Consider the following 21,980-nt stretch of genomic DNA (forward strand, 5'->3'; position numbering starts at 1 on the left):
TGTTCACAGTTCACAGAAACGGTTTCATCTGTATATAGTCATTCCTGGTGTTAATTTCTCAAGATTGTTGTGTTGTTATTCTGTGCAAGTACATTGAGAGCCACTAAACCGGAGTCAAATTCCTTGTATGTGTAAACATACTTGACCAATAAATATGATTCTGAATCTGATTCTGATAACGAAGCCCGTATCTCCCACACTGTATGAGCCCGTGAATGCGGCAGGACCACGCTGTTCCTCCCAGCTCAAAGATGGCAGCCGTGGGACAGAGATGAGCGACGACACAAATTTAAGAGTTTGGTCATGAAACACACATCGGGCTGTGCAGCTGTTACATACATGGTTATGACATGACAGTGACATTATTTGCTACCGCCAATTTGTCGTGTCACTTAGACAATTGAAGGATTGAGGAATATCATGTTTTTCTGTCGGCTAAGCTAGCAAGCAAAGGTTAGCAGGTAAATGCACTTGTCTCTTTTGACACATAAGAGGAAAGCAGCTGCTCTGCAAACTGTGTACTGACATCAAGCAAGGTGAGTGTATATATGTATAGTTGCTAGCGTATATAAAAACCCAATGTAAACTGAATATAGCGGCGGTGTGTCTGCTAAAACGTTGACAGGACAACGACTACCGTCAGCCCGAGCACGGTAGTTTGTTGTATGCAGAGAATAGTACGTTACACAGGTAAAATATGTTAGTATTATTGCATGTATTGGTGTTTTTCTTTGTTGTAATTGGTTATTTCCGCATACAGTGTGCTTGGTAATCGCACGATTTCACCTACAAGCATGATAACATTATAAAAAGGGGTTGTTGTCATTGCTGTCCGTGGAAAAGATGCGGATTGACACGACTGACTGGTTGTTAGTATTTCCTTCTTTAAGTAATGACTTCAGGCCAATTATTCCCTGATTGCATGTTACCCTGCTAAAATGTTGTCGTACTGGAGAGTTGGAGATTTTCTTCACCACACACCCTGGTGGTTTGGAGCAGAACAATACACATTGTAAACTGAAATGCTAATATTTTCTCTTTTCTTCCTCCTTTCAGCTCAATTTCATCATGGCCATCACTCAGTTCCGTCTTTTCAAGATCTGCACATGTCTAGCCAATTTGCTTTCTTTCTTTAAAAGGTTGATATGCAGGTGAGCGTAACTGAAAACTGAACTAATATAATAATGTACAGTAGCCCAGATGAATGCTGTTCTGTTCTGTGGAGATGACACAAACTCCAGTTATAATGTTGTCAGTGCAACAGTAATTTGCTTACTGGTAAAGATAAACATGTCCAAAAAAAAAAATAGATGTATTATGAAACAGACCATTGCGTGGTGGATCACAAGTAGGCCAATTTATCACTGAATCTAGCGATAGGCCCTCAACTTTTAATAAGCATGCATCTGTAATGCAAAAACAAAATAAAATTGGTAGAGTTTTTAATCTTGGTTGGTGGAACAATCTCTTTACACTTTTTTTATTTTATTGTATTATTTTACAGGAGTGGGAGGGGCCGCAAGCTCAGTGGTGATCAAATAACTCTCCCAACAACGGTGGATTTTTCATCATCGGTACCAAAACAGGTCAGTGTTTTATCATTTGACAGCAGCTGTCCAGTACTGTAAGTCCTCTTTCTGTGTGTTCTAGTGTAGTAGCTGCTGTGGCAGAGATATTTACGTGTTTGCTTGTAGAGATAAATACTAAACAGACTGCTGCTCTTCACTTTGTCTTATGATAGATTTTTCTATATTTCTTTAACGTTTTAGTCTGCACAGCCAGAGATTGAAGAATGGAGCTCTTGGGATGAAGAGGCTCCTACAAGTATTAAGATTGAGGGTGGCAACGGAAACGTTTCCCCTGCGCCCAACAATGATGATGAAGAGCCGGACTACTTCAAAGACATGACTCCAACCATCAGGAAAACACAGAAGGTATGTCCACAGACATTGCAGCAATTTGCTGCCTTTCCTTGTCTTACATTATAGAAAATTGAATATTTTTGTTGGTCAGATAAAAAAAGACACATTTTCACAGTTTCCTGATGATTTGATTAATTAATCAAGAAAATAATCAGCAGGTTAATTAATAATGAAAATAATTGTTAGTTCCAGCTCCACTAGTATTATCATGCAAATGCAAAATTGACAACACTAAATTTCCTGAGTACATTTTTTTCAAGTAGGTGTTTCGTTTTCTATTTCGACACTTAAGAGTTTACAGATACATATTAATGGAATGTTAATAAGTTTTGGAGTTGCTGGAAGGCATCTTTTACAGACCTACGCAATCTCCAGTATGCCCCCCTGCTTCCAGTGTGCAAAGCTAGATAGTACACTTCTTAAATCTATTACCATATTGGACAGACAAAAAAAATAAGTGAATATATCAAAACATTGGAGCATTCCTTTAAATACTATCAATAAACAAGTAAATGGTAAATTACAGTTTTCCTGCAATGATAAATTATACAATCTGATGGTTGTGACCAATCGCACTTCTTCTGTTTATCAAACCTTGATTGAAATATCAGGTTAGAAGAATAAATAAAAGGTCAGTGGGAATATCAGCTGACTGATTGGAACGCTCCTGTCTTCACCATTTGCTTGTCTTTCCTGGTAATAGTTTACATGAAAGGTTTATAAGGTGTTGAATGTAAAATGGGAATGCACATCAACATGATATAACGCACAAAAGAATGAACATATGTAATTATTATATTCTAATTTGCTTGAATTGCGTCCAATTGGAATATAAAAATGACTAAATCTGTCTCTGCCTGTAATGGGGTTGTAATCTGTCGGTAATGAATAACGAAGTGTGTTAGTTTATGTCATACCTCCTTTCTCTCTGGTTTGCAGATAGTGCTGAAGAAAAGGGAGCCCTTGAACTACTTGGTGCCTGATGGCTCAGCAGGTTTCTCCAGCAGACTGGCAGCCTCTCAGGATATGATGACCTTCAGCGCTCCCTCAGTGAGTTACGATTTTATTTCTTCTGAAGCTTCAGGTAGGACTAAGCAGAGGTGTTATCATAGAATAGTATAAACTTAAATGCAGTTAAGTGTAAGTACATGAAAAAAAAATCTGATCACAAATGAAGCCCAGAAATTACATTTATAAGTTATCCCTTCAGTTGGATGAGGGCTTCACTGTACAGAATGATGTATATGCAGTTTGACACTAGATGACTGTTTGCTCATTCATCTGTGCTTGCCTTAAATTTTAACAGTTGTCCAGTGTGAAACTTACACATTCACTGAGAATCAAGGAGTGCCTTGGTATCTGGTGAATATCACATAACTGGAACATTCATGGTTTGATTCCCGCCACAGATCTTCACACACCTCTCTCTCTCTTTCACCTTGTTTCCTGTCTGCCTCTATACTATCAGCTTTTCAATAAAGGCAAATGCCTGAAAAAAATAAATAAATACACTGAGATGAACTTTTCAGTAAAGTAGGAGTTATTGTGTGTCTAGCAGTTAAACCTTTGAATTGAAAAATATTTGCATATTCATAGATACTGAATGATTCAGTGAGGAATGAGACAGAATGAATTTGATTAGTTTTTTTTAACTAGGTAATTGAACTTTTGTGGAAAAAAGAACCAATTATTAATAAAAATCTCTTAAAACATGTCTGGAGGAGCTCTTTCATTTTGCAATGATCTCTTAAAGGTATACTATGCAGGATTTTCCTAAAAAAACAAAAAAACAATGTATAGATTCATACAAAAATAATCCCTCTTAATCATCACTTATGACCCACTAGAAGTGTATTTATCTGCAGAGACTCTGCCCTCTGCTTGTATTTGCTTACTTTTTTTTATTATTTTGCTGTATATATGTGACATTTCTGGGTGTCAAATTTTGGGCAGTGGGTGTGTCACTTTCAGCCAATAACAGTGAGCAGGGTGTGAGGTTGGGACTCGTATCGTAGCGACCAGGTTACATCGCTGTCTCCGTCTCTCTCCTCTGCTCCGCTCTGCTTTCTGTGTCTGTGTCACGGATGTATAAAAAGCGTCAGGTCTGTGTATCTGCCTGACCGAGGGCGGGGCTGAGCTGCACACACGCAGAGCAGAGAGGCCACAGCGGACAGGATGAAGCTCTGCATTCACACCAAATCCAGCAACGGGGCACCTTCCCACAGGGTTGTGGGGAGGTGTGGTCGTGTTAATATTTGTGCTTTAGAACATAACCGCTGGAAAAATGAGAAAATAACGTTTTATTTATCTGATTCACGGCTTTTGTTTTTTCTGCCGCCACTCCCTCTCTTCATTCACTCTCTAGCTTGCTTGACCACTGCTGCTTCTCTCTCTCTCTCTCTCATGCTCTCATCTCACTCTGGTGTCGTTGAGCCGGGGAGGAGAGTCCAACTTTGAATATTGTATTTACAAATACAAATTGTATTTACAACTGACAAATCCTGTATAGTATACCTTTTTAAAGTGTACAATTTTACAGGTAATTTCAAACCAAACCTCTCTCTCTCCCTGTGGTGTTTGGACCGCAGATTGTGGCGTCGGTGCAGTTAACTAAACTAGAATATGAAACTATAACTAGTAGGAATACAACAGTGTGGAAAGTGCAATCTCTTACATACAGTCTGTCTTTTGTATAAAAAATAAAAAAAATCTGTCCAGTCTCCCTGAAGCATGGCAGCTAGACAAGAGAGCCAAAACGATTGCGTTGTTAAAGTCTTGGTGTAAAATATTTAGTTTGCTTGCTTTTTGGTCTAATTCAGGAATTCTATCTCTTGTATTTATACTAGAATCTTCATGGCTATAGTTTTATTCATTTTGTACAGGCTGAGCTGGGAGAAATGGACAACTGGCAAGAGGACACAAACGCCTGGGAAGATGAGTCTGATGCTGCCTGGGAGGCAGAGGAGGTGCTCAGGTAATATGTCAGGAATGCATGTGTGCCTATATGCAGTAGATAGAGAAGTGTAGATTCACTCAGTGGCCAGCAGGTGGCAGTGTACGCCATTATTACAACATGTAGGAACAAGGAACAAGATGTTGTTTTTCCCCCCACTCTCAGCTGACCCAGCTTCTGTTGATGTGCACTGTAATGACATAGCGCTCAACTGCATGTTTGTTTTGCTGTGATTTAACAGACAACAGAAGATGGCTGAGAGAGAAAAGCGATCCATGGAGCAGCAGAGGAAGAAGATGGAGAAAGACGCTCAGAGGATGATGAAGAAGGAGCAAAAGATTGCCGTCAAGCTCTCGTAACATTTTAGAAATGCTCAGTTTTGAGCCGGAGGGATGAGGGGGGGAAAGACACTGAATCAATCATTAGTCTATCTTTAAAGTCTTCAAACCAACCAGGATTATCACCCTACACTACTTATCTGTTAGCAAACTGTCCTCCTTCTCCACCCTGTTTCCACCAGCAGCCATTTTAGTCTGTTTTCCAGCTGCGGCAGTGTAAAATGCATCATTCTTGAGGGCAGATACCACACCTGGTGTTCTCACTGTTCATGTGGCAAGGTCATTTTGGTCTTCGAGAGAGTAGCATTTCTACAATCCAGTTTATCTTAGGTTAGACTAAAAGTGAGATACACTATTAGACAGCACCATTTAGATTCTGATTCATTCTGTTAGGTAGCACAGGGAAATATTCTATTTCAGTTTTCCCTGGTACCTGTACTACCTTTTGAAACTCAAACAGGGAGTACAATTCCTTCTCTTTGTCTTATTTATAACCTCAAAGGACAAAGGAGTGTAATTAATTTAAAGCATCACTGTTTACCAGTGACATCCCTTGGTTTGCTTGATTATTGTGTTTTTATATTTATGTCTTTCATTGTCTGGAACCTGCTTTTTTTCTAATGAATGTTGCTTGATAGTTCACGTCATCTCCTTGTGCTGTGCAGCCCTTTTACACTGGAAATCTGCATTAAAATGAAATATGGATAAATGGCCCAAAGGACCATAGACTAGAATCTAGCCCAACTGTAACTGCTAGCTGTGGGTTCCTATGGTAATCTCATAGCTACTGATCTGTCAGTCATTCTCCTCCTTTGTCAGCATTGATATTGAGGAAAAATATCCAGTGATCACTACAGTGATTTTTTTTTTTTTTTTTTTTTAAGGGGGAGGGAATATTTCTTTGCTCTTAAATAGTTGATACAGTCACTGCTTGGACGCCATCTTTATAAAACATGCATCTCCATCGCAGTGTAATCTCAGACCAGTTATCTTAGCTGATAAGAAGATAAAAACAAATTTTTGCTTCCTTTTGCATCAGAAAATGTGAGGATAATTGTTTAAGTCAATGGCTTTGATTGAGCATCCTGTTATGCATTATTGTAATGAAATAACCGGTCAGTGTTGGAAAATTTGGTACTAATGTCAGTTGGCAAGTTGTTGTCATGGTAACATTGGCAGGTGGAGAAAGCCTTTATCATCTGAAATATGCAGACATGATGCAGTATATCTGTGGTCTGTGGATGTCTTTGGACTTGAGATAAACGGCTTGAAGGGAGGTTGAGGTAAGCAAATTTCTGTAGTGAATGTTACCATTAGAAAAGCTTTGCAAGCAATGTTATGCTTTAAAGGAAATGCTGAGTTTGATGTTATCTATCAAATGATTTATTGATGCTCAGAGTTGATTATTCTGTCAAATGATAAAGTGACAGTGCATGATCAGGTTTAAATGAAAACAGGTGCTTATCTTAAGGGAATTCAGCAAACTGTCTCTGAGGATTTGTGTTTTCTTTGGAAATGCTCTTCACCCAACTTCTTTCATTGAGAAAGGCCGCATGTCGTTATTTTATGTCATTAAAGTTTGTTTTCATTTTGCACATTTGATTTATCCAAAAATGAATCATGGAGGACCCTTGTTTTTCTCATTGATATGTACAATAAGATTTCTTGTAATTGTCATGGTTGAGCACAAAGGAGGACTTACATTGAAGGAGTTCACAAACTCAATCCAGAAAGTTGGCCGACTGTATACCTGCTGTAGTCCTACACAGGTTTTTAATAAAGTGATTTGATTCATACCGCTAGAGGCGAATAACTTTTAATAATAAGAATGAACTTTATTTATATAGCACATTTCAAAACACGGTTACAAAGTGCATTACAATAAAAACAACATATTTAAAACAGAGAGTACAACGAACTAAAAGCTGTTTAAAAAACACAAACACAAAATTAAAATTTAATAAACATAAAATTGAAAACAAGTAAAATCATGTAAAATACCCAGGCAGCTCAGGTTGGCTAAAACAGTCATAATCTGGAGGGTACAATTCAGCAAACTAACTGTGATCACTAGATTGTAACCAGGATTTTGTTTAAAAACATAAAATCTAAATCAGCAGAAGAGATAAAATCATTTAAAACAAATATCTTATTAGAGAGGGATCTTAAACAGTCTGGCTGGATTAAAATTGGAGCTGGGGTTTTGAGTCCGGATCTTTTTAAATTATTAATATTGCTATGTAGGATGTGCCTGTTTGGTTTGACAGATCTATGTGTAATTATTACAGGAACCTTGCAACTACGTGAAACAGCACTAGAAGGATCTGGACTCACCTAGTATCAGTAATTCTTGTAGGACTTCAGTGTAAGTTATATATTCAAAGCCATTAGATGAGACCCAAATCTGTTTTTGTCATTGTCAGCTTTTGTCATGAGTTTGCTACCTGAATATATTGTGGTGGAGATATCATTACAAATTTGTATTATTACATGATGACCCAGATCTGCTATGTGTGCAACATATAGATTTGTGCTTTTTAATATCACAACAGTATGTGTAATGCCTACTAAAAGTTAACCTTTTAAAGGGCCAGATTTAATACACAATATTAATTGTTCATGGAGAGTACTACTCATCCTGTGAAAACAGTTGTGTAATGTCTTCTGTGGCTCTGGAGGAGCTTTCTAAAGCCTGAAGTAGTTTTGAAAATACTTGGTCAGAAACCAAAAGTCTTTAATCAATTTTGACATGATGAAAGTGAAAAGTGAGGGAGTTTTAGGATTTATCCTCTGCAGTATGGGCACCAAATGTCATGGCAATCCATCAGTAATTGTCAAGACATCTGACTAAAAACCACAATTATTATCATTTTGGTATGGTGGAAAAGTCAGAGGATCACCAATGTCAGTGTGACTCATCCTCTGGGGACAATTAACGCCTGTACACAATTTCATGGCAATTTACTCAGTAGTTGCTGAGAATCGGTCTGAACCAAAATGGACCAAAACACTGCCAGCATGGCTAAAAAGGTTATAAAGTGGGAGTGTGGAGTCTGAAAAATGTGGGCCTTAAGCAGGCAGGGAGAGTCCTAATTAGGCCTGATATACTCCAAAACATCAGAAACAGACAACTCCCCAAACTTTATGGAAGTGCAATAGTAAATTGCCACAGTGCGCCTTAACCTATATTGACAGACATTTGTCATCACTCATCCGACCCCCGTCATAATGACGTTACTTCCATCTATCTGAGGACACTGCCTGCCAAACCCTCTCAGAGATTGACCCACTTTCAAAAATGGAAAATGCACATCATCACTGTTCAGAGAGAGAAGATGCTATAAGTGAACAATTGTCCTGAAAGGTTTTTAGAATCATATACATTAATTTTTATAAGGCTGGTATGTCTTGAACTGTTTTGTTTACAGTACATCCAGTTTTACAACCGCTGCTTCCCACTCATTTTAATCAAGCATCCACAGACTAGTGTGGGGATTACAGCATCTGATGACTCAGTCTGTTAATGCTTTATGAACCAAGAGGTCATGGTTATGCAATTTAAGATACATCACCATATGGTGGAATGTGGAAATGGAGTCATCAGTGAACACAAGTGTTATAAGTTTATTTAAACCTAATCAGTTTTTTTCAGTAGATATGGGTAGGTGTTATGTCATGACTGAAAAAACAAAAAAAACAAAGTGAGGATAGACAGACATACAGCTGCTCTTGCGCTGACCCAGTTTTATTGTTGTAAGGGCAGACAGCATTTTACAGCTTCAGAGATCCCAGTAAAGTGGATCTAATGCACTTTACATCGTTAGCTCCATAACCCAAGGGACATCTGAACACACGGGCTGAGAAAGCTTTTACGTAAGATGAGCCATCATGAGAACACTGGTTAGCTGTGCACTGGTCCAGACTAGATATTTTCCTTTTTATATATTTATGTGAACATCTTGCACCTCCAATCTTCCCCAACATTTCGTACAGGCCTCTTACATAAGTCAAACTGTAACGATTGTGCTGGCATGACAAACTTGTCAGATCAAAAAATGTCAGGAATCCAAACATGTGGCCAGAATTTATCATGCTTTAATAATAAAGATACAAGGACATTTGATGTAAACCACCAGTATTGCACATAGCTCAGGCACATAACAAGTGTCAGTTGCTTTGAAGCGTCAACTTATTTTTATGAACAATACACAGGCTGTACCGAATAAAGCTCTACTCCCAGGGAGGAAAAGAAAAATATATGTACTTTTTCACAAAACGTAACGGTGAATTCACATTAAACTTTGGCTGAAGGTTTAAGGTTTCTTTTTGAACAATAACTCAAAAAACAGTTGAAATTTCAGAACCTGTCAATCTGAACCAACATTCAATCTTTCGTCTTTTAAAAATCTCATTCCAACATGAAGAACTTTTTTTTTTTTTCTTAAACACAAGAACAACTAGGGACAGCACAGGACAATGATAACACATAACCATCTACCCAGATGATCAGCTTAGACATGTAAATGATGTAAATGAGAAATAAATACATAAATAAACCCCATTATAAATAATCCCTTTCATGTCACCATTTTGCTTCAACTCATGGTAACTGTACAGTGCAAAGAAAGTGTTAGAAACAAAATAACTGCATTGATATCATCAAGTGTTTAACAAAAACAAATCTCACAAATACTCTTGAAAAAAAAGAAAAAAAAAAAAGCTTAAGTGCTCTAAGTTCAAGGTTAGGCATGTGCATGCGGGTTGGAAGCCATTACGCATCTGGCCTGTGAGCGACGTGACGAAGAGAGTGCAATCCCATGATGCAACAGCCCCTGATAAGAGCAGCAATGTTGTATACTGGAGCGCTGCCATCCACGCCGTGCTGCGAGTACAGCCAAGCCACCGTGGGTAACACAGGAGCTGCTACTGCAACCAGATCCACCAGGAAGCTGTTGCTCCAGTAACGCTTGCTGACCACACCCAATCCCGGCGACAGAGAAGGTTCCTCCTCAGCGACACTGAAGTCCAGCTCCTCCATGAACCGTCGAGTCTCTGCAGGCTCCGAGCAGCACGTGCCAGAATCGGTAGAGGTGTCTGGGCTCTCAGGGGGAGCAGGGCTGGGCATGCTTGGTAACGTAGGTGTCGAGTTGGGCATAATGGCAGTGGTGGAAGTGGAGGTGGGCAGGTTTGGGAGGCCCAGAAGAGTGCTGGAGGCTGATAGAGCTGGCTCGCCCACTGTTGCCCCGTGGAACTTTAGCAACTGGAGGAGCAGAGCCTGCAGGTCCGGAGACATGGGCATCAGGTCGGTCTGGACCCCTTTTTCTTCTGTGATCTGCTGGGAGGGTGTACTTGAGGAGATGGTGACAGTGGTGGAACTCGTATTTGGTAGAGCTGGTGGAGACGCAATAGAATTATCAATTAACTGTCCCTCTTCTGACAGTGCAGACACCCCAGGCCCAGACTCTGCACCGGCCCTCAGCTTGCCACTAGAGTCCTGACTGAAATCCACCGCTGTTGACATTAAGACTTGCTCCAAAATGTCAGCTCTGTTGGCCATCTCATCGTTCACCAGCAGCCCGCTGTCCGCCATCGCCTCTGCCCCTTGGTCTCCTAACTCAATCCCACCCTCTTCTTCCCCGACCATCTTTTTCCCACCGCTGTCTGGGCTGTCACAGATGAAGTCCAAGGTGTTTTCGTCTTGGAGGTTGGCGCCACTCTGAGCGAGCTCCATGCTTTGCAGCAGGGACTCCAACTTCCTGTTTTGGATGTTTATGTCAATGAAGTACTTCTGTATTCCCTTATCCTTCTCCATCAGGCTGCTCTTCATGGTTTCCACCACCTGACGCAACTGTTTGATCTCCTTGCGAGCCTCTTTGAGGGACAACTGAGCCTCCACTCGGTGACACTCCTCTTCTATCCAGTCCTCTCTCATCCTGCTGAGCTGGCCCTTAAGCTCCTCGATCTCAGTCTCTCTGATAAAAGAGTAAAGAAGATGTCCACAGTTACTATAAGCAAGCTTATTCACTTTCTAGCTGAGAGCTGGAAGATTGAAACAAAGATTTTTTTTAAATCTATGTTAAATATAGCTACAGCCAGCATTCAGTTAGCCTACTTGTACTGGTCTGACCATACTCATACTAAAAGGTGCGGTCAGACCAGATTTTGCTCCCCATTAATGACTATGAGAACGAGGCTAGACATATTCACCTCCAGCTGTGAATTGACCCATCAAAATGATACAAGCAGAATGGCAGGAGGGACCCTGCAGGCTGCAGTGAGTGCAAAGCCATCAAGGTTATGAGAAGAAGTGGAATGCCACATAACCACAACGTCCCTGATTTGATTCTAGCCAGGGACCCTTGTTGCATGTCATACTCATCTCTGTCTCCCCTTGTCCCTGTCTGACTCTTTGCTGCCCACTATCCAATAAAAGGCAAAATTTCCCCAAAAATAATCTTAAATAAATAAATAATCTGTATCTTACAAATTGCAAAATGTTGTTGGACCAGGTGCCATACTTGTTCCTGCAGTTTATGGACGACAGTCTAGGAAGTCTCTGCACCCGGCCCAGAAATTGTTTGGCACACAACACTGTGTAAAATTGCAATTTTATATGGTTTTAGTTTGTATGGATAAAGCAAACAATATATAATGTGTTATTTATTGAGCTCTAGAGGTGCTGGTAGGCAGATTTAGTTCATTTTTAACACAGCCAGGCTAGCTGTGTCCCCATTTCCAATCTTTGGTTAAACTAAGCTAACCAGCTGTAGCATCATATGACACATGGAAGTGGTGTCAATCTTCTCATCCAAACCTCAGCAAGAAAACGAATAAGCATGAGCCTAACATTCCTCTAAAGATAAAATAGAGCAGACAAATCAGCAAGCATAGGATTCAAATAAATTGCCTTATACAGTGAAAATATCTTGCAAGATATAACTAGCAGCATCATGCAGGGTTTTTTTTTAACCTTACATAACTGTCATTTCCTAGTGGATTCACACTTTAGGAGATTTTAAACAGTTGAGCAGAGCTGCTGAATGTAGGATTTACGTCACAACTACAGTATTATATTTTCTCCTGATATGACCACTATCATCCTGCCTTAAAACCATGAAAAGCTACAGATACAATCACAGGATCTACTCTGCTGCTAAACCTTAACTAACCTGTCACGAGCTCTGGTCTCAGATTCAAGCAGTTTGGTCTTCAGGTGTCTGATGGCAACTTCCTTCTGCTGCAGAGGTGTGAGATACTGCTCAGGGTTCGGGGGTCTGATGCCGTGGTTGTCTCCACAGGAGTGGTAGCGGCCCAGGTTCGCTCTTCTGTTGGGCAGAAAGATGATTATGTTGGTGAAAGTTTACCCCTCTAGAACCAACACTATTCATCATTCTCCAACTAGACATTTTGAAGCCAGCAGCAGAAAACAAACCAGTTTAATGTTCTAAAGTAAAAATCACTCCCAGCAGAAGGTAATTAGTGTGGCTGAGAGAGCACTGTCAGGACAGATGCTCTGTGAAGCCAGGAATTACTGTCTGACACAGGATTACTGGTGTGCAGACTAGAGACTTAAAAAACCCTAAAATGCTGGTTTATCTAAATACAAGCACAGTCGGCAAGGGAAGAAATCACCTTATGGTAAAAACCCTGATCTAGGAGCTAATTACATGAACATTCAAATGCCCTCTGTATGTCCTATGATCAGTGTTTTATCATGCTCAAAGAGAGCTGATAAAAGGATTCTTGTTTTTTCAGTTGAGGATGAGTGGGCGGATTTGGACAGTATGCAAAGCAGCATGCAAACCCCTCGCTTCCACTTGCACAATATCCTAGCAACCTGGGATACTTGAGGCTTTGATGCGAGTGCTCCGCATCCCTGCCAGAAATAGAAACAGCCCTGGAGAAAGTAGCATGCGAGAGGAAAAGATGTCACATGACACTTAGCCTGGCAGAGGAAAGCTGACAGAAGGATGAGAAGGTCTTAAAGTGACAAGAGTGGAGGGTTACAATGAATCTATGGAAGCTGTAAAAACAAGATAAAATGAGGGCAGATTCTGCTACTGCATAAAAACCAAAGGGCGGTGGGTTGAATGTCATTTTTTTTCACGCTGAGAGAGGATTTTTAGGTTAAGCCTTATGCAGGGCCAAGCTGCCAACATACACAAAGCCTAAGTAAACCTTCCCAGTAACATGGAGCCAGAAAAACATGGTGGTCCCAACACCTTTTGAGTTTCAGGCTACTCGGCTCACATATCAATTCTGCTACTCTGAAATATTTATGACCCTGTTCTCCCCTCCAAACCAAGGTGAATTCACCCTAATCCAGTTCCACATCAGCTACAGCCAGTAGGGTCACTGTCTGTGTGCCATATTCAGACATTTGCGTTATTGAGTCCTCATTAATTTCAACCACAGCCAAATCATGACCGATATAATCCCAGCCGGCTGCAAGAGAGGAAAAGATAAAACAAGTCTGATCTTAATCCAACCACCCACACACTAAACGTTGTACTGCACATCGCCTGAGCCACGGTCTAAAAATCTCTCAGTCTCCAAAATCTACTTGCCCTCAAACAGAGAAAGTTCAATTTTGTGATGAATCCAAGTGCAGAAGTGTGGCTATGCTACACATGATCAGAATGTTGTAACAACTGAACAGAGTATTAAGCTGTAAAACCACAATCCTTCTGTGATTTTTAATAATGCATCATATGAAAGGCATGTTTGGTACCTGGAGGTGGGGCTGGAGTTGCAGCTGCTGCTGTTGGTCGAGTAGGCAGCTCTGGGGGGAGTCCTGTAGGGAGCGTAGAGTTCTGCATCGCGGTTGGCTGTTGGGCTTCCGGCTGGTTTGAACACTGGGAGCGATCTGATGTGGCTGCTGCGACTTGACAGAACAAAGAATAAATACAAAATCACTTGTTAATTCCAAAAAAAAAGTAGAGAAAAATGAAAACATACATGATAAACACTTTACGTTTAGCTGTAGTTTAGCTTAAAGTCATGTTTTTTTAACTCTCATAGATATTACTGACGATACAAATGTATATAACCTCATACCTGCGTGAAGGAGCTTTCTTCCCAGCTGAATTGGAAGTGAGGCTCTCCCTGATCTTTAGGCTGCCTGTGCTGCTAGAGGAGCTGAAGTCTGCCTCACTACCTGCACAGAGACGAACCAGCGTGTTAACATCCTGGCAGACTTAAAGCAAAGACCATGTCGGTTTTGAAAGATGATATAACAAAATCTTACCATTTAAATGAAAAGTTGAGTTCATAAGAAATAAAATGCATTCTTGCTCAATTCAAAATCACTCAGGGGTTTTGTAGCTACAGCCGTACCTGGTCTGGTGTGACCAATGGCTTATGTTAGCTAACTTGAGATATGAGTCACTCTGCTGACTTAATAATTCTTCTCTACTTGTGCTACTGTTAACACCACATTTAAGCATGTCACAGCTAAAGATTTCATTGGTTTTACCCCAAAGAAAAAGTTGCATAGTCTCGCTTTAAACCTCAAATCTCTACATAAATACACACTCTTACTCTATGCTATCATGGAAATAGATTTGGCATTTACGTTCAGTTTTCCTGTGTGTTGCATGTCTGTTCATCTTAGCTTCTCCTTTAATAAACATCCTCTAACAGCCTCATCCTGTACTGTTACAATCAAGTGTAGCATTAAGCAGGACTATCATGTTCCAGTCTCTGTAAGCCGGACTTCCTTAAAGTCAGCTTGTTGGGGAGAGTCAACCAGATAGCACAATCTCAAACAGACATACAACTGTCATAAAACAGCAGTTGGACAGGCTACTCCCCATATTCTGTCCCCTTCGTTCGACTAAAGTGAGTTTGAAGAGAAAAAAGACGTACAGATAGATCTATTTAAGTTATTACAAATGCCACAGCAACTCCAGAGTCAGCCAGTAACATCCAAACATGCTCAAATGTTGTGGGACAGACACTTAAAACCAGAAGCCTCAGCACAATATTGATGCCTGAGACACCTTCATTACCTTCAGCAGACAACAGTATTATGTTGCTATTATTAAAGATTATATTCAAAGCCGTACCTGAGTAGCATCTCTTGCCATCAAACAAAACCATATTTCTGTGCCAAGTGATGTCTGTGACAAACAAAACTGGTCAAAACTGGTGATGTGGTGAGTCAAATGAGTGTCTGTGCTCATTCAATCAGTATAGTAACCTCTCACTAATCAGCCTAATTGGCTAAGCTCCTGAACCTTTTTTTCCCTCATCCAATCAGCTTACCTCCTCATTTTGACTCATGATCGAGCAGTTTTGTGTCCTGGCAGATTTGAACAGATTAAAAGAAAGGACTCAGTGTTTTTGATATGTGTTAACAGAGCACAGATGCACAGACAAAAGAGAAAATTCACTCCAGTGATTATTCTCTATTTTAGCAAGCAGCTGCTTCCCAGCCAGTGTTTATTCAAATCAACATGCCAGGGAATCTGCTAGCTGCTGACGTGACAAATACACAGTTATTGTACTTTGGTCTTTAGGGAACCACTGGCATGCAGTAGTATATGTATACAGTGTGTTATATAAAAGTCTATACATGTGAAAAAGTTAATGAACAATCAAGACACACAAATCAAGATTTTTTCATACAGTGTAGCATCAGATCATAATTGCCTGGGACTAAAGAGATGATTTCAAACTGTGCTTAATCCCTGAATTATTTTATTGTGAAAAAAACAACAACATATTTTTCATCTTTTCATGTCTATCTCTACGTTCTTCTTTACCTCTGGCTTTCATGGCCGACCTCAGCTCCCTCTTGTGCCTCTGTGTGCTCCGTGGTTCGCCGCTCCACTCGGTCATCACCCTCACCCTCTTCACTTTGGTCTTGCGCTCGGGGAGTACCGGTGAGCCGTGGGCACTCTGCTCTGAGCCTGACGGGGTTTTGGAGGGGGACACAGACTGACTAGTGGGGCAGCCGGTGTCATCTATTGTAAACAGGCATACAGACAGTAATAGCCAAGAACAGGCGGCGCAGGGCAGGCAGGCAGCGAACACAAGCAGTCAACCAGAGCTCAAGGTCCAGCTGGAGTGTTATTTGACTGATAGCACTACAGCTTTCACAATGGCAAAGTAGTTGACAAGTGGTTGCTGTGCGGTGGTTCACACACACACGATGTACAAAAACACACACACACACACACACACACACACAGGCATTTTTTACAGTGTAGTCTGTTGTTTTCATTTCCTCTATTTGTTAAGGAGGCCAATTTGGATGAACATAAAATATACATTAATTTGCTGTTTGATGTTCCAGCCTGCATTTTGTGCTAAAATAGAATGTGAAATACAACTGGAATTGAAATATTTAATGTCTTTTATCACTCTTAAGGGGGCATTGCAATACAGTCTTGCACCTGACAGCCTGTAAATGGTGCTTTTAGTATTCTTATATAAAGTATGAACTCTGCTGTCTTTAAACTGGAGCTGAACTTCTTACCAGAGCAAAAGCTGTTGGTGCTGATGGTCCTTTTGGAGTGGTCTGAGCTGATGTCACACTCCTTGCCCTCCTCTTCTGAAAATGGAGAGTCAGACAGAGGGGATCCTTTGTCTTTTGGTCGGAAGGGATGGAGGACCAAGCGCGGGATGCGGCTGCGGGGGCTTCCTTTCTCTGGTGACTTCTTTTCCTGTTCAAAGCAACATCTGTCAGAGCTGAAGGTATGGATGTAGTACTGAGGAAACCCGCTTCAACTTTTTTTTTAATTCATAAAAGATTAAGTTGTATTCATATTGTTGGTTGTTTGATTTACGGCGATAACTGTAAGGTCACAGTCAGTCAGGTCATATGTGGGAAAGATTCATATTGGCAAAGTGTTCAATATGCAAAAAAAAGGAAAAGACTCACCTCATATTCCTGGAACGGTCCCATTGTGCTTCACGTAGCGTTTTCCCCTGATGAACGGAAAAGAGGAGAAAGATCAGGTGAGTCATTTTTTCTGTGGACTGTGTATGTAACAGCGTTTGACGTGGCGCTCAAACCCTTCACAAACAAGGGCCCTCTGTCTAAACTCCGTTACGCCACTAAATCCCCCCTCCCTCTCCCACACACACACACACACACACATATCCTGCCTGGTACAGATGGCACAACAAGCACAGAGCCAGCCATGACCCATGCACACTAAATTTATGACCTTATGAAACCAATTTTTGTGTATAACAACTATAAATGTGCAGCAGGTGCCTTTTTTTAAAAAAAGATTCTGAATTCATAAAATTCCTACAATCACATGAGAGAAAAGGTTATATTCATACAACAAAAGCTGCCACACAATGAAAAGAGATGTAAAAATGAGATAAAAACAGTTGAAGAGATAAGACAAAAGCATGTTTATGAAAAATAACTGCCTTCTGTATAATTTTAAAAGAGTGGAGAGTTTAGAGTCTGTACAGATACATCTATAATGAAGAAAGATGGGTAATATTCTTTTCATTTTTAGACTTTTCATCAAAATCATCCCAGATTAAGATAATCTGATGAAGTAAAGAAATAGATGAGAGGTATCCAAGCAAAACTACACTCCTTATTATCCTCCTCTACCAAAACGGTGGAGCGGTGTGCCAAAAACTACAAAATCCTTTTATCAGTGATATATAAAAGATGATGGAGTGATCCTCTTTAAAAATGGTTTCATATAAAGACCAAAGTCTCTAACGCTGAACTTTTTTTTCATGCTGTACATCCACATTTAAACAAGGAGGAAAACATTTTTTATTGATGCTTCAGAGCTGAATAATGCAGAATTTCCTTCATGCTTGAATGAACTTCATACAATCATTTCACTTCCTCTTGCCTGTTGATTACGCTGCCTCACAGCGGCGTCGCCTAAGGGGGTCAGTTGCGTAAGTGCATAAATGTTTTTCTTTTTTTTTGCATTAGGAATGATGTAATTGACCCCAAGGCCTGCGTGCTGCTGTCGCATCAATGAACCTGAACCTGTCTTCCCTCGCCGCATCCAGATGGTACTTTTTTAAAATTTTGCCTGGCACAACGAGATAGATGTCAGTCAGACCTTGATCATCCATCTCCCACAGCAACTATCAACAACAACACTCCTTCTGACAACAGTATGATATCACTACTTGATCTAATATAAGCCAGATTCCCTGTGTGAGCAGCTCAGACTTGCAAAAATCCTCTTTTCTTCAAACCACAGAGGACCAGAGAGGATTGCAAAAATAGAGCAGAGAGCTTTGGGAATCAAACTCCGCCTCATACTGTCAGACTCAAAAATAGATTTGAGTTCTAGGTGGCCTACGCCTTCTTTGCTCACTGTTTCACTTTTCAGTTTCTGCATTCCAACAGACATCCATAGCATCGTGTGCTGTAGCAACACACGGCTGCCTGGCTGCATGGCAGACTGGCACGGCAAAATCAGATTAGGCAGCGTGCAGGGCAGAGCAGCCACAGCCATGCCCTAGCAACAGTCTTAGCAACCGAGGGAAAACGCTGCACGAACGATGGGACCAATTATGTGTAAATCTGCACAACGTGTAGGCTTCTGCTGCTCATCCTGAGAAGCCGTTCTTAGCTGTGAAAATATTTAGAGTGTGCCGAGGTGATGCGGGAGTGTTTCTATTCAGCTGTAGAGAGTGTTTTTCTCATTCTGAATGCACACTCTGTCCTTGAGCCTGTGTGTGTGTGAGCATAGTGAGCATCCTCATGTACTTAACTGAGAACTACTGACTTAAATGATTCAGTATATTCCAATATATGATTGTAGTATATGCTTTTATAAACTGATTCTCTTGCAAGAAGTGCAATAGGTCAAATTTTCTTTATCTGAAACAAAGAAAAGCAACTATTAGTGAAAGAATGAGAGTATAAGCCTGAAAGTGATGATGAAATTAGAGCTGGGGGAGAGAGGATGAAAGGAGTGCTCACTCAAAAACAGGGTGTGGTTTTTAGCTTATGATTGAGAAGCGATTCTGCTGGGTGTTTTGGCTCCACTGGCAGCCATGTCCTTCATCAGCAGGGTTATTAATCCATGCAGCAACAAGCAGCCATGTGAGGGAAACCCAGGAGGGTGGTGTCATCAAAACATGAAGAATGAAGAAACAGAGATCAGCTCGACTGTTGTATTCTTAAGCCGAACCGTTCAGTGTTTTAGAAAAGTCTCTGTTTATTATTATTTGCTCCAGTTCCTGACTGTCTTCCTTTGCTGATGGTCACTCAGTAGTATCAGCTAGAGTAACCTGAACCTTGTGAGGTGTTTGGACACGGACGCCTGCCCGTGCATGCTCTGCTGCCTGTACATTATTTGTTTTCTTCCCATCTCAACTGTGACCACTTCCTGCCTGAACTAGACCCCATAAAGTAGCATTATGCAACCAGTTTGGTTCCCCCACCTGGATCATGTGCTTGACTCCAGACAACATTGATTGGTTACCTACTGAGTGAGAGGCTAAGCATTATCTAAGTAGCAGGCACAGGATTTTCAGCTCTCTTAAGCATGACAAACAGACAAACTGATTTAGAAAGTAGATGCACTGGGAAAGGGAGACATGGTTCATCTTAGCATAGCATCTTAGCATGGATAGGGTAAAAGCTGCTGGTGGGAAGCAAACTGCTGATAGAATGAGCTCATGACTGGTAAACAATTCTTTAAGCCTCCACTCAAGCTATTTCCCTCATCCAGATGGTCTAAAACAGCATGGCGTGGGCGTGAATAATAATTCCTTTAATCCACTCCAGTCTATGTGTTTTTCTAATGTTGATCTTGCACATAGACTAATATGGAGCTGTTGACTCCATTTTCATAATAACCCCACCATAATAACCCCTCCATTTGTTGTGCTGACGTGATTGTTAATGAGATGTAAAGTTGTATCATTTCAGTGATGATGACGTTTAATGCACAATGATGAACTTATAAGTCACTGTTAGCCATTCCTGGAAGGTTTTATCTTAACTGACTATTTATATCCAAGCTGCATCTTCCATTATCTCTCAAAGGGGAAATAATACTTCTCTGAAAACTGAAAGATTTCAGTCTTTCTTAAGAAGCACGTCATCTGTAACACTTATTTTAAGGGCACTGAGCCTAAAACAGACTGCATCATCATTGCATGATGTCATAACTGAGTCATCACTTTGACTTTCAGCATCATTTTTGGGAGCATAAATGATATTAGAAACAATATCTACACTGTTAAAATGATTTCCTGATAGTACAGTAGATGTTTATTAGGCCTGTACAATAGAATAACTGCTATGATAGAAAGTATTAGAATAATTATAGTATATGGTTTCACATACAGTAGGACCTTAAGGGTGCTGTTAAAATTGTTAAAAAAAATACCCATTTCTTTTTAAGAATTCAGGCCACTATACAATCAGGAAAGCCCTGCTTGTTTTCCTCTCTGTTGACATTGTTTACATGCCTCCCTTTGTTTTCCACATGTCGCTACTGAGCCATTTTCATTGAGTATCATGAAAGCTTTTGAGATTTTCATTGTCCCCTGACAATGACAGTACCTCTCTCCACATTTCCTTCAAACATTTATTTTACATTTACATTTGATCATGTTGTATAAATCAACCAGGTTTTGTTTTTGTTCCATGTGGCGCCCCCACAGTTAGGTATGTTTTTCTCAGGAGCGGGGATGCCTCTAGAATAAAGACATGCGAAGTAGGCTAGGATGTAACCAACGGTGATGTAAACATCCAACTTCAAACATAATATGTCCAGATTTCACGCAGCACCACCCAAAAATATGTAAGATTACTCATATCATTCGGATCATTGAAAATAAAGACTCGTTCCTGAACTTGTAAACAGCTCCTCCTCTGCCCACCTGCTCCCATCCTGTGAACAGTTTCATTTTCTAACCTAATCATAATCATGGATTGCTGTGAAAAATATTTGTCATGAAAGTCACATGAATGAAACGCTTGCCTGGATGCTTGGTGGTGAGTCTTCTCAGAAGGATGCGCGTCAGATGGTGAAGCACAAAGGGTCGTTCCGCCGCTGGTGCTCCGCCGGTGGCAGCCTCCGCTCTGCTCTGCTCTGCTCTGCTGTTTGGATGTCGGGTGGAGGAGAGCTGCGTGCAGACTGAGGACACACATGATTGGACAAGAAGCGAGACCACTGACTGTGCACGCATTAATGACTACCATCCCAAGTGTGTTACATAACGCGTAAGGCGCTGACTCCCCTCCGCCGTATAGCAACATAAGCTGCGGAGAGGCTGGTGAATAATACATAGCCTATGGGTTTGACATCTTTGGAAAACCACAGGTATGAAGATGTAGCTAAATTTAGTCCCTGTCAGTGTATGGTATAAATTTAAATGTATGCTATCCTGTATTTCATCCAAGAGAGCCATTTAACACATGGCATGTCCTCCAATACATAATCCATATGTACATGCTGATAGGTCCCTGGTGTAAGGATGTTCTCAACACCAAAACACATTTTATAGGCTATATTTAGAATACCTATTCATCCATGAATGCATAACAGCCTGTATTTGTGGAATATAATATTTCCTTGATTCACATTATAACGATGCCAGCAGAAAGGCGCATCACGACATCGGCTATAGGGCCTGCATATGTTCAACACATCCCGCAGGTGTGTGTGTGTGTACAGTAATGTGCATGAAACCAAATATAGTCTGCTGAACTGCTCTCGGATCAGAGCGTGTTGGCTCTCCATAGTGCTGAAATCAGGGAGGAAGGCGCTGCGCTTGTCCTAATTTGTATATGCCTACTAACCATTC

General features: G+C 40.7%; 2 protein-coding genes across 4 annotated transcripts; one reads left to right on the plus strand and one right to left on the minus strand.

Annotated features, from left to right (window-relative positions):
* Positions 1 to 211: 211 nt before the first annotated feature.
* On the plus strand, positions 212 to 6,808 carry ebag9 (estrogen receptor binding site associated antigen 9). Its single transcript, XM_044358239.1, has 7 exons — positions 212 to 536; positions 1,057 to 1,151; positions 1,505 to 1,586; positions 1,770 to 1,934; positions 2,862 to 2,972; positions 4,805 to 4,896; positions 5,117 to 6,808. Exons 2-7 carry the CDS (start codon positions 1,069 to 1,071, stop codon positions 5,232 to 5,234), a joined length of 651 nt encoding a protein of 216 aa, XP_044214174.1. The 5' UTR covers positions 212 to 536; positions 1,057 to 1,068; the 3' UTR covers positions 5,235 to 6,808.
* A 2,478-nt stretch (positions 6,809 to 9,286) lies between these two features.
* sybu (syntabulin (syntaxin-interacting)) lies at positions 9,287 to 21,277 on the minus strand. 3 transcript variants are annotated; one of them, XM_044358237.1, is made up of 8 exons: positions 21,155 to 21,277; positions 17,101 to 17,147; positions 16,696 to 16,882; positions 15,980 to 16,126; positions 14,271 to 14,370; positions 13,945 to 14,097; positions 12,383 to 12,538; positions 9,287 to 11,185 (listed from the first exon to the last, which is right to left on the minus strand). In XM_044358237.1, exons 2-8 carry the CDS (start codon positions 17,122 to 17,124, stop codon positions 9,985 to 9,987), a joined length of 1,968 nt encoding a protein of 655 aa, XP_044214172.1. In that variant the 5' UTR covers positions 17,125 to 17,147; positions 21,155 to 21,277; the 3' UTR covers positions 9,287 to 9,984. The 3 variants fall into 3 exon arrangements, with proteins under 3 accessions (XP_044214172.1, XP_044214171.1, XP_044214173.1); XM_044358236.1 differs by having other exon boundaries at positions 15,980 to 16,180; XM_044358238.1 differs by lacking the exons at positions 15,980 to 16,126; positions 16,696 to 16,882; positions 17,101 to 17,147; positions 21,155 to 21,277 and adding an exon at positions 15,281 to 15,407.
* Positions 21,278 to 21,980: the final 703 nt, after the last annotated feature.

Source organism: Thunnus albacares, chromosome 8 (assembly GCF_914725855.1).
Source record: "Thunnus albacares chromosome 8, fThuAlb1.1, whole genome shotgun sequence".
Taxonomy (NCBI): domain Eukaryota; kingdom Metazoa; phylum Chordata; class Actinopteri; order Scombriformes; family Scombridae; genus Thunnus; species Thunnus albacares.

Excerpts from the sequence above, each read along its gene's own strand:
- ebag9 (XM_044358239.1), top strand. The coding sequence starts at position 1,069 with ATGGCCATCACTCAGTTCCGTCTTTTCAAGATCTGCACATGTCTAGCC. Across the intron at positions 1,587-1,769 it reads CATCATCGGTACCAAAACAG|TCTGCACAGCCAGAGATTGA; the intron begins GTCAGTGTTTTA and ends TTAACGTTTTAG. Across the intron at positions 2,973-4,804 it reads TGACCTTCAGCGCTCCCTCA|GCTGAGCTGGGAGAAATGGA; the intron begins GTGAGTTACGAT and ends CATTTTGTACAG.
- sybu (XM_044358236.1), bottom strand. The coding sequence starts at position 17,124 with ATGGGACCGTTCCAGGAATATGAG. Across the intron at positions 16,883-17,100 it reads GACCGTTCCAGGAATATGAG|GAAAAGAAGTCACCAGAGAA; the intron begins GTGAGTCTTTTC and ends TGCTTTGAACAG. Across the intron at positions 12,539-13,944 it reads AACTCCAGCCCCACCTCCAG|AAGAGCGAACCTGGGCCGCT; the intron begins GTACCAAACATG and ends TCTGCCCAACAG.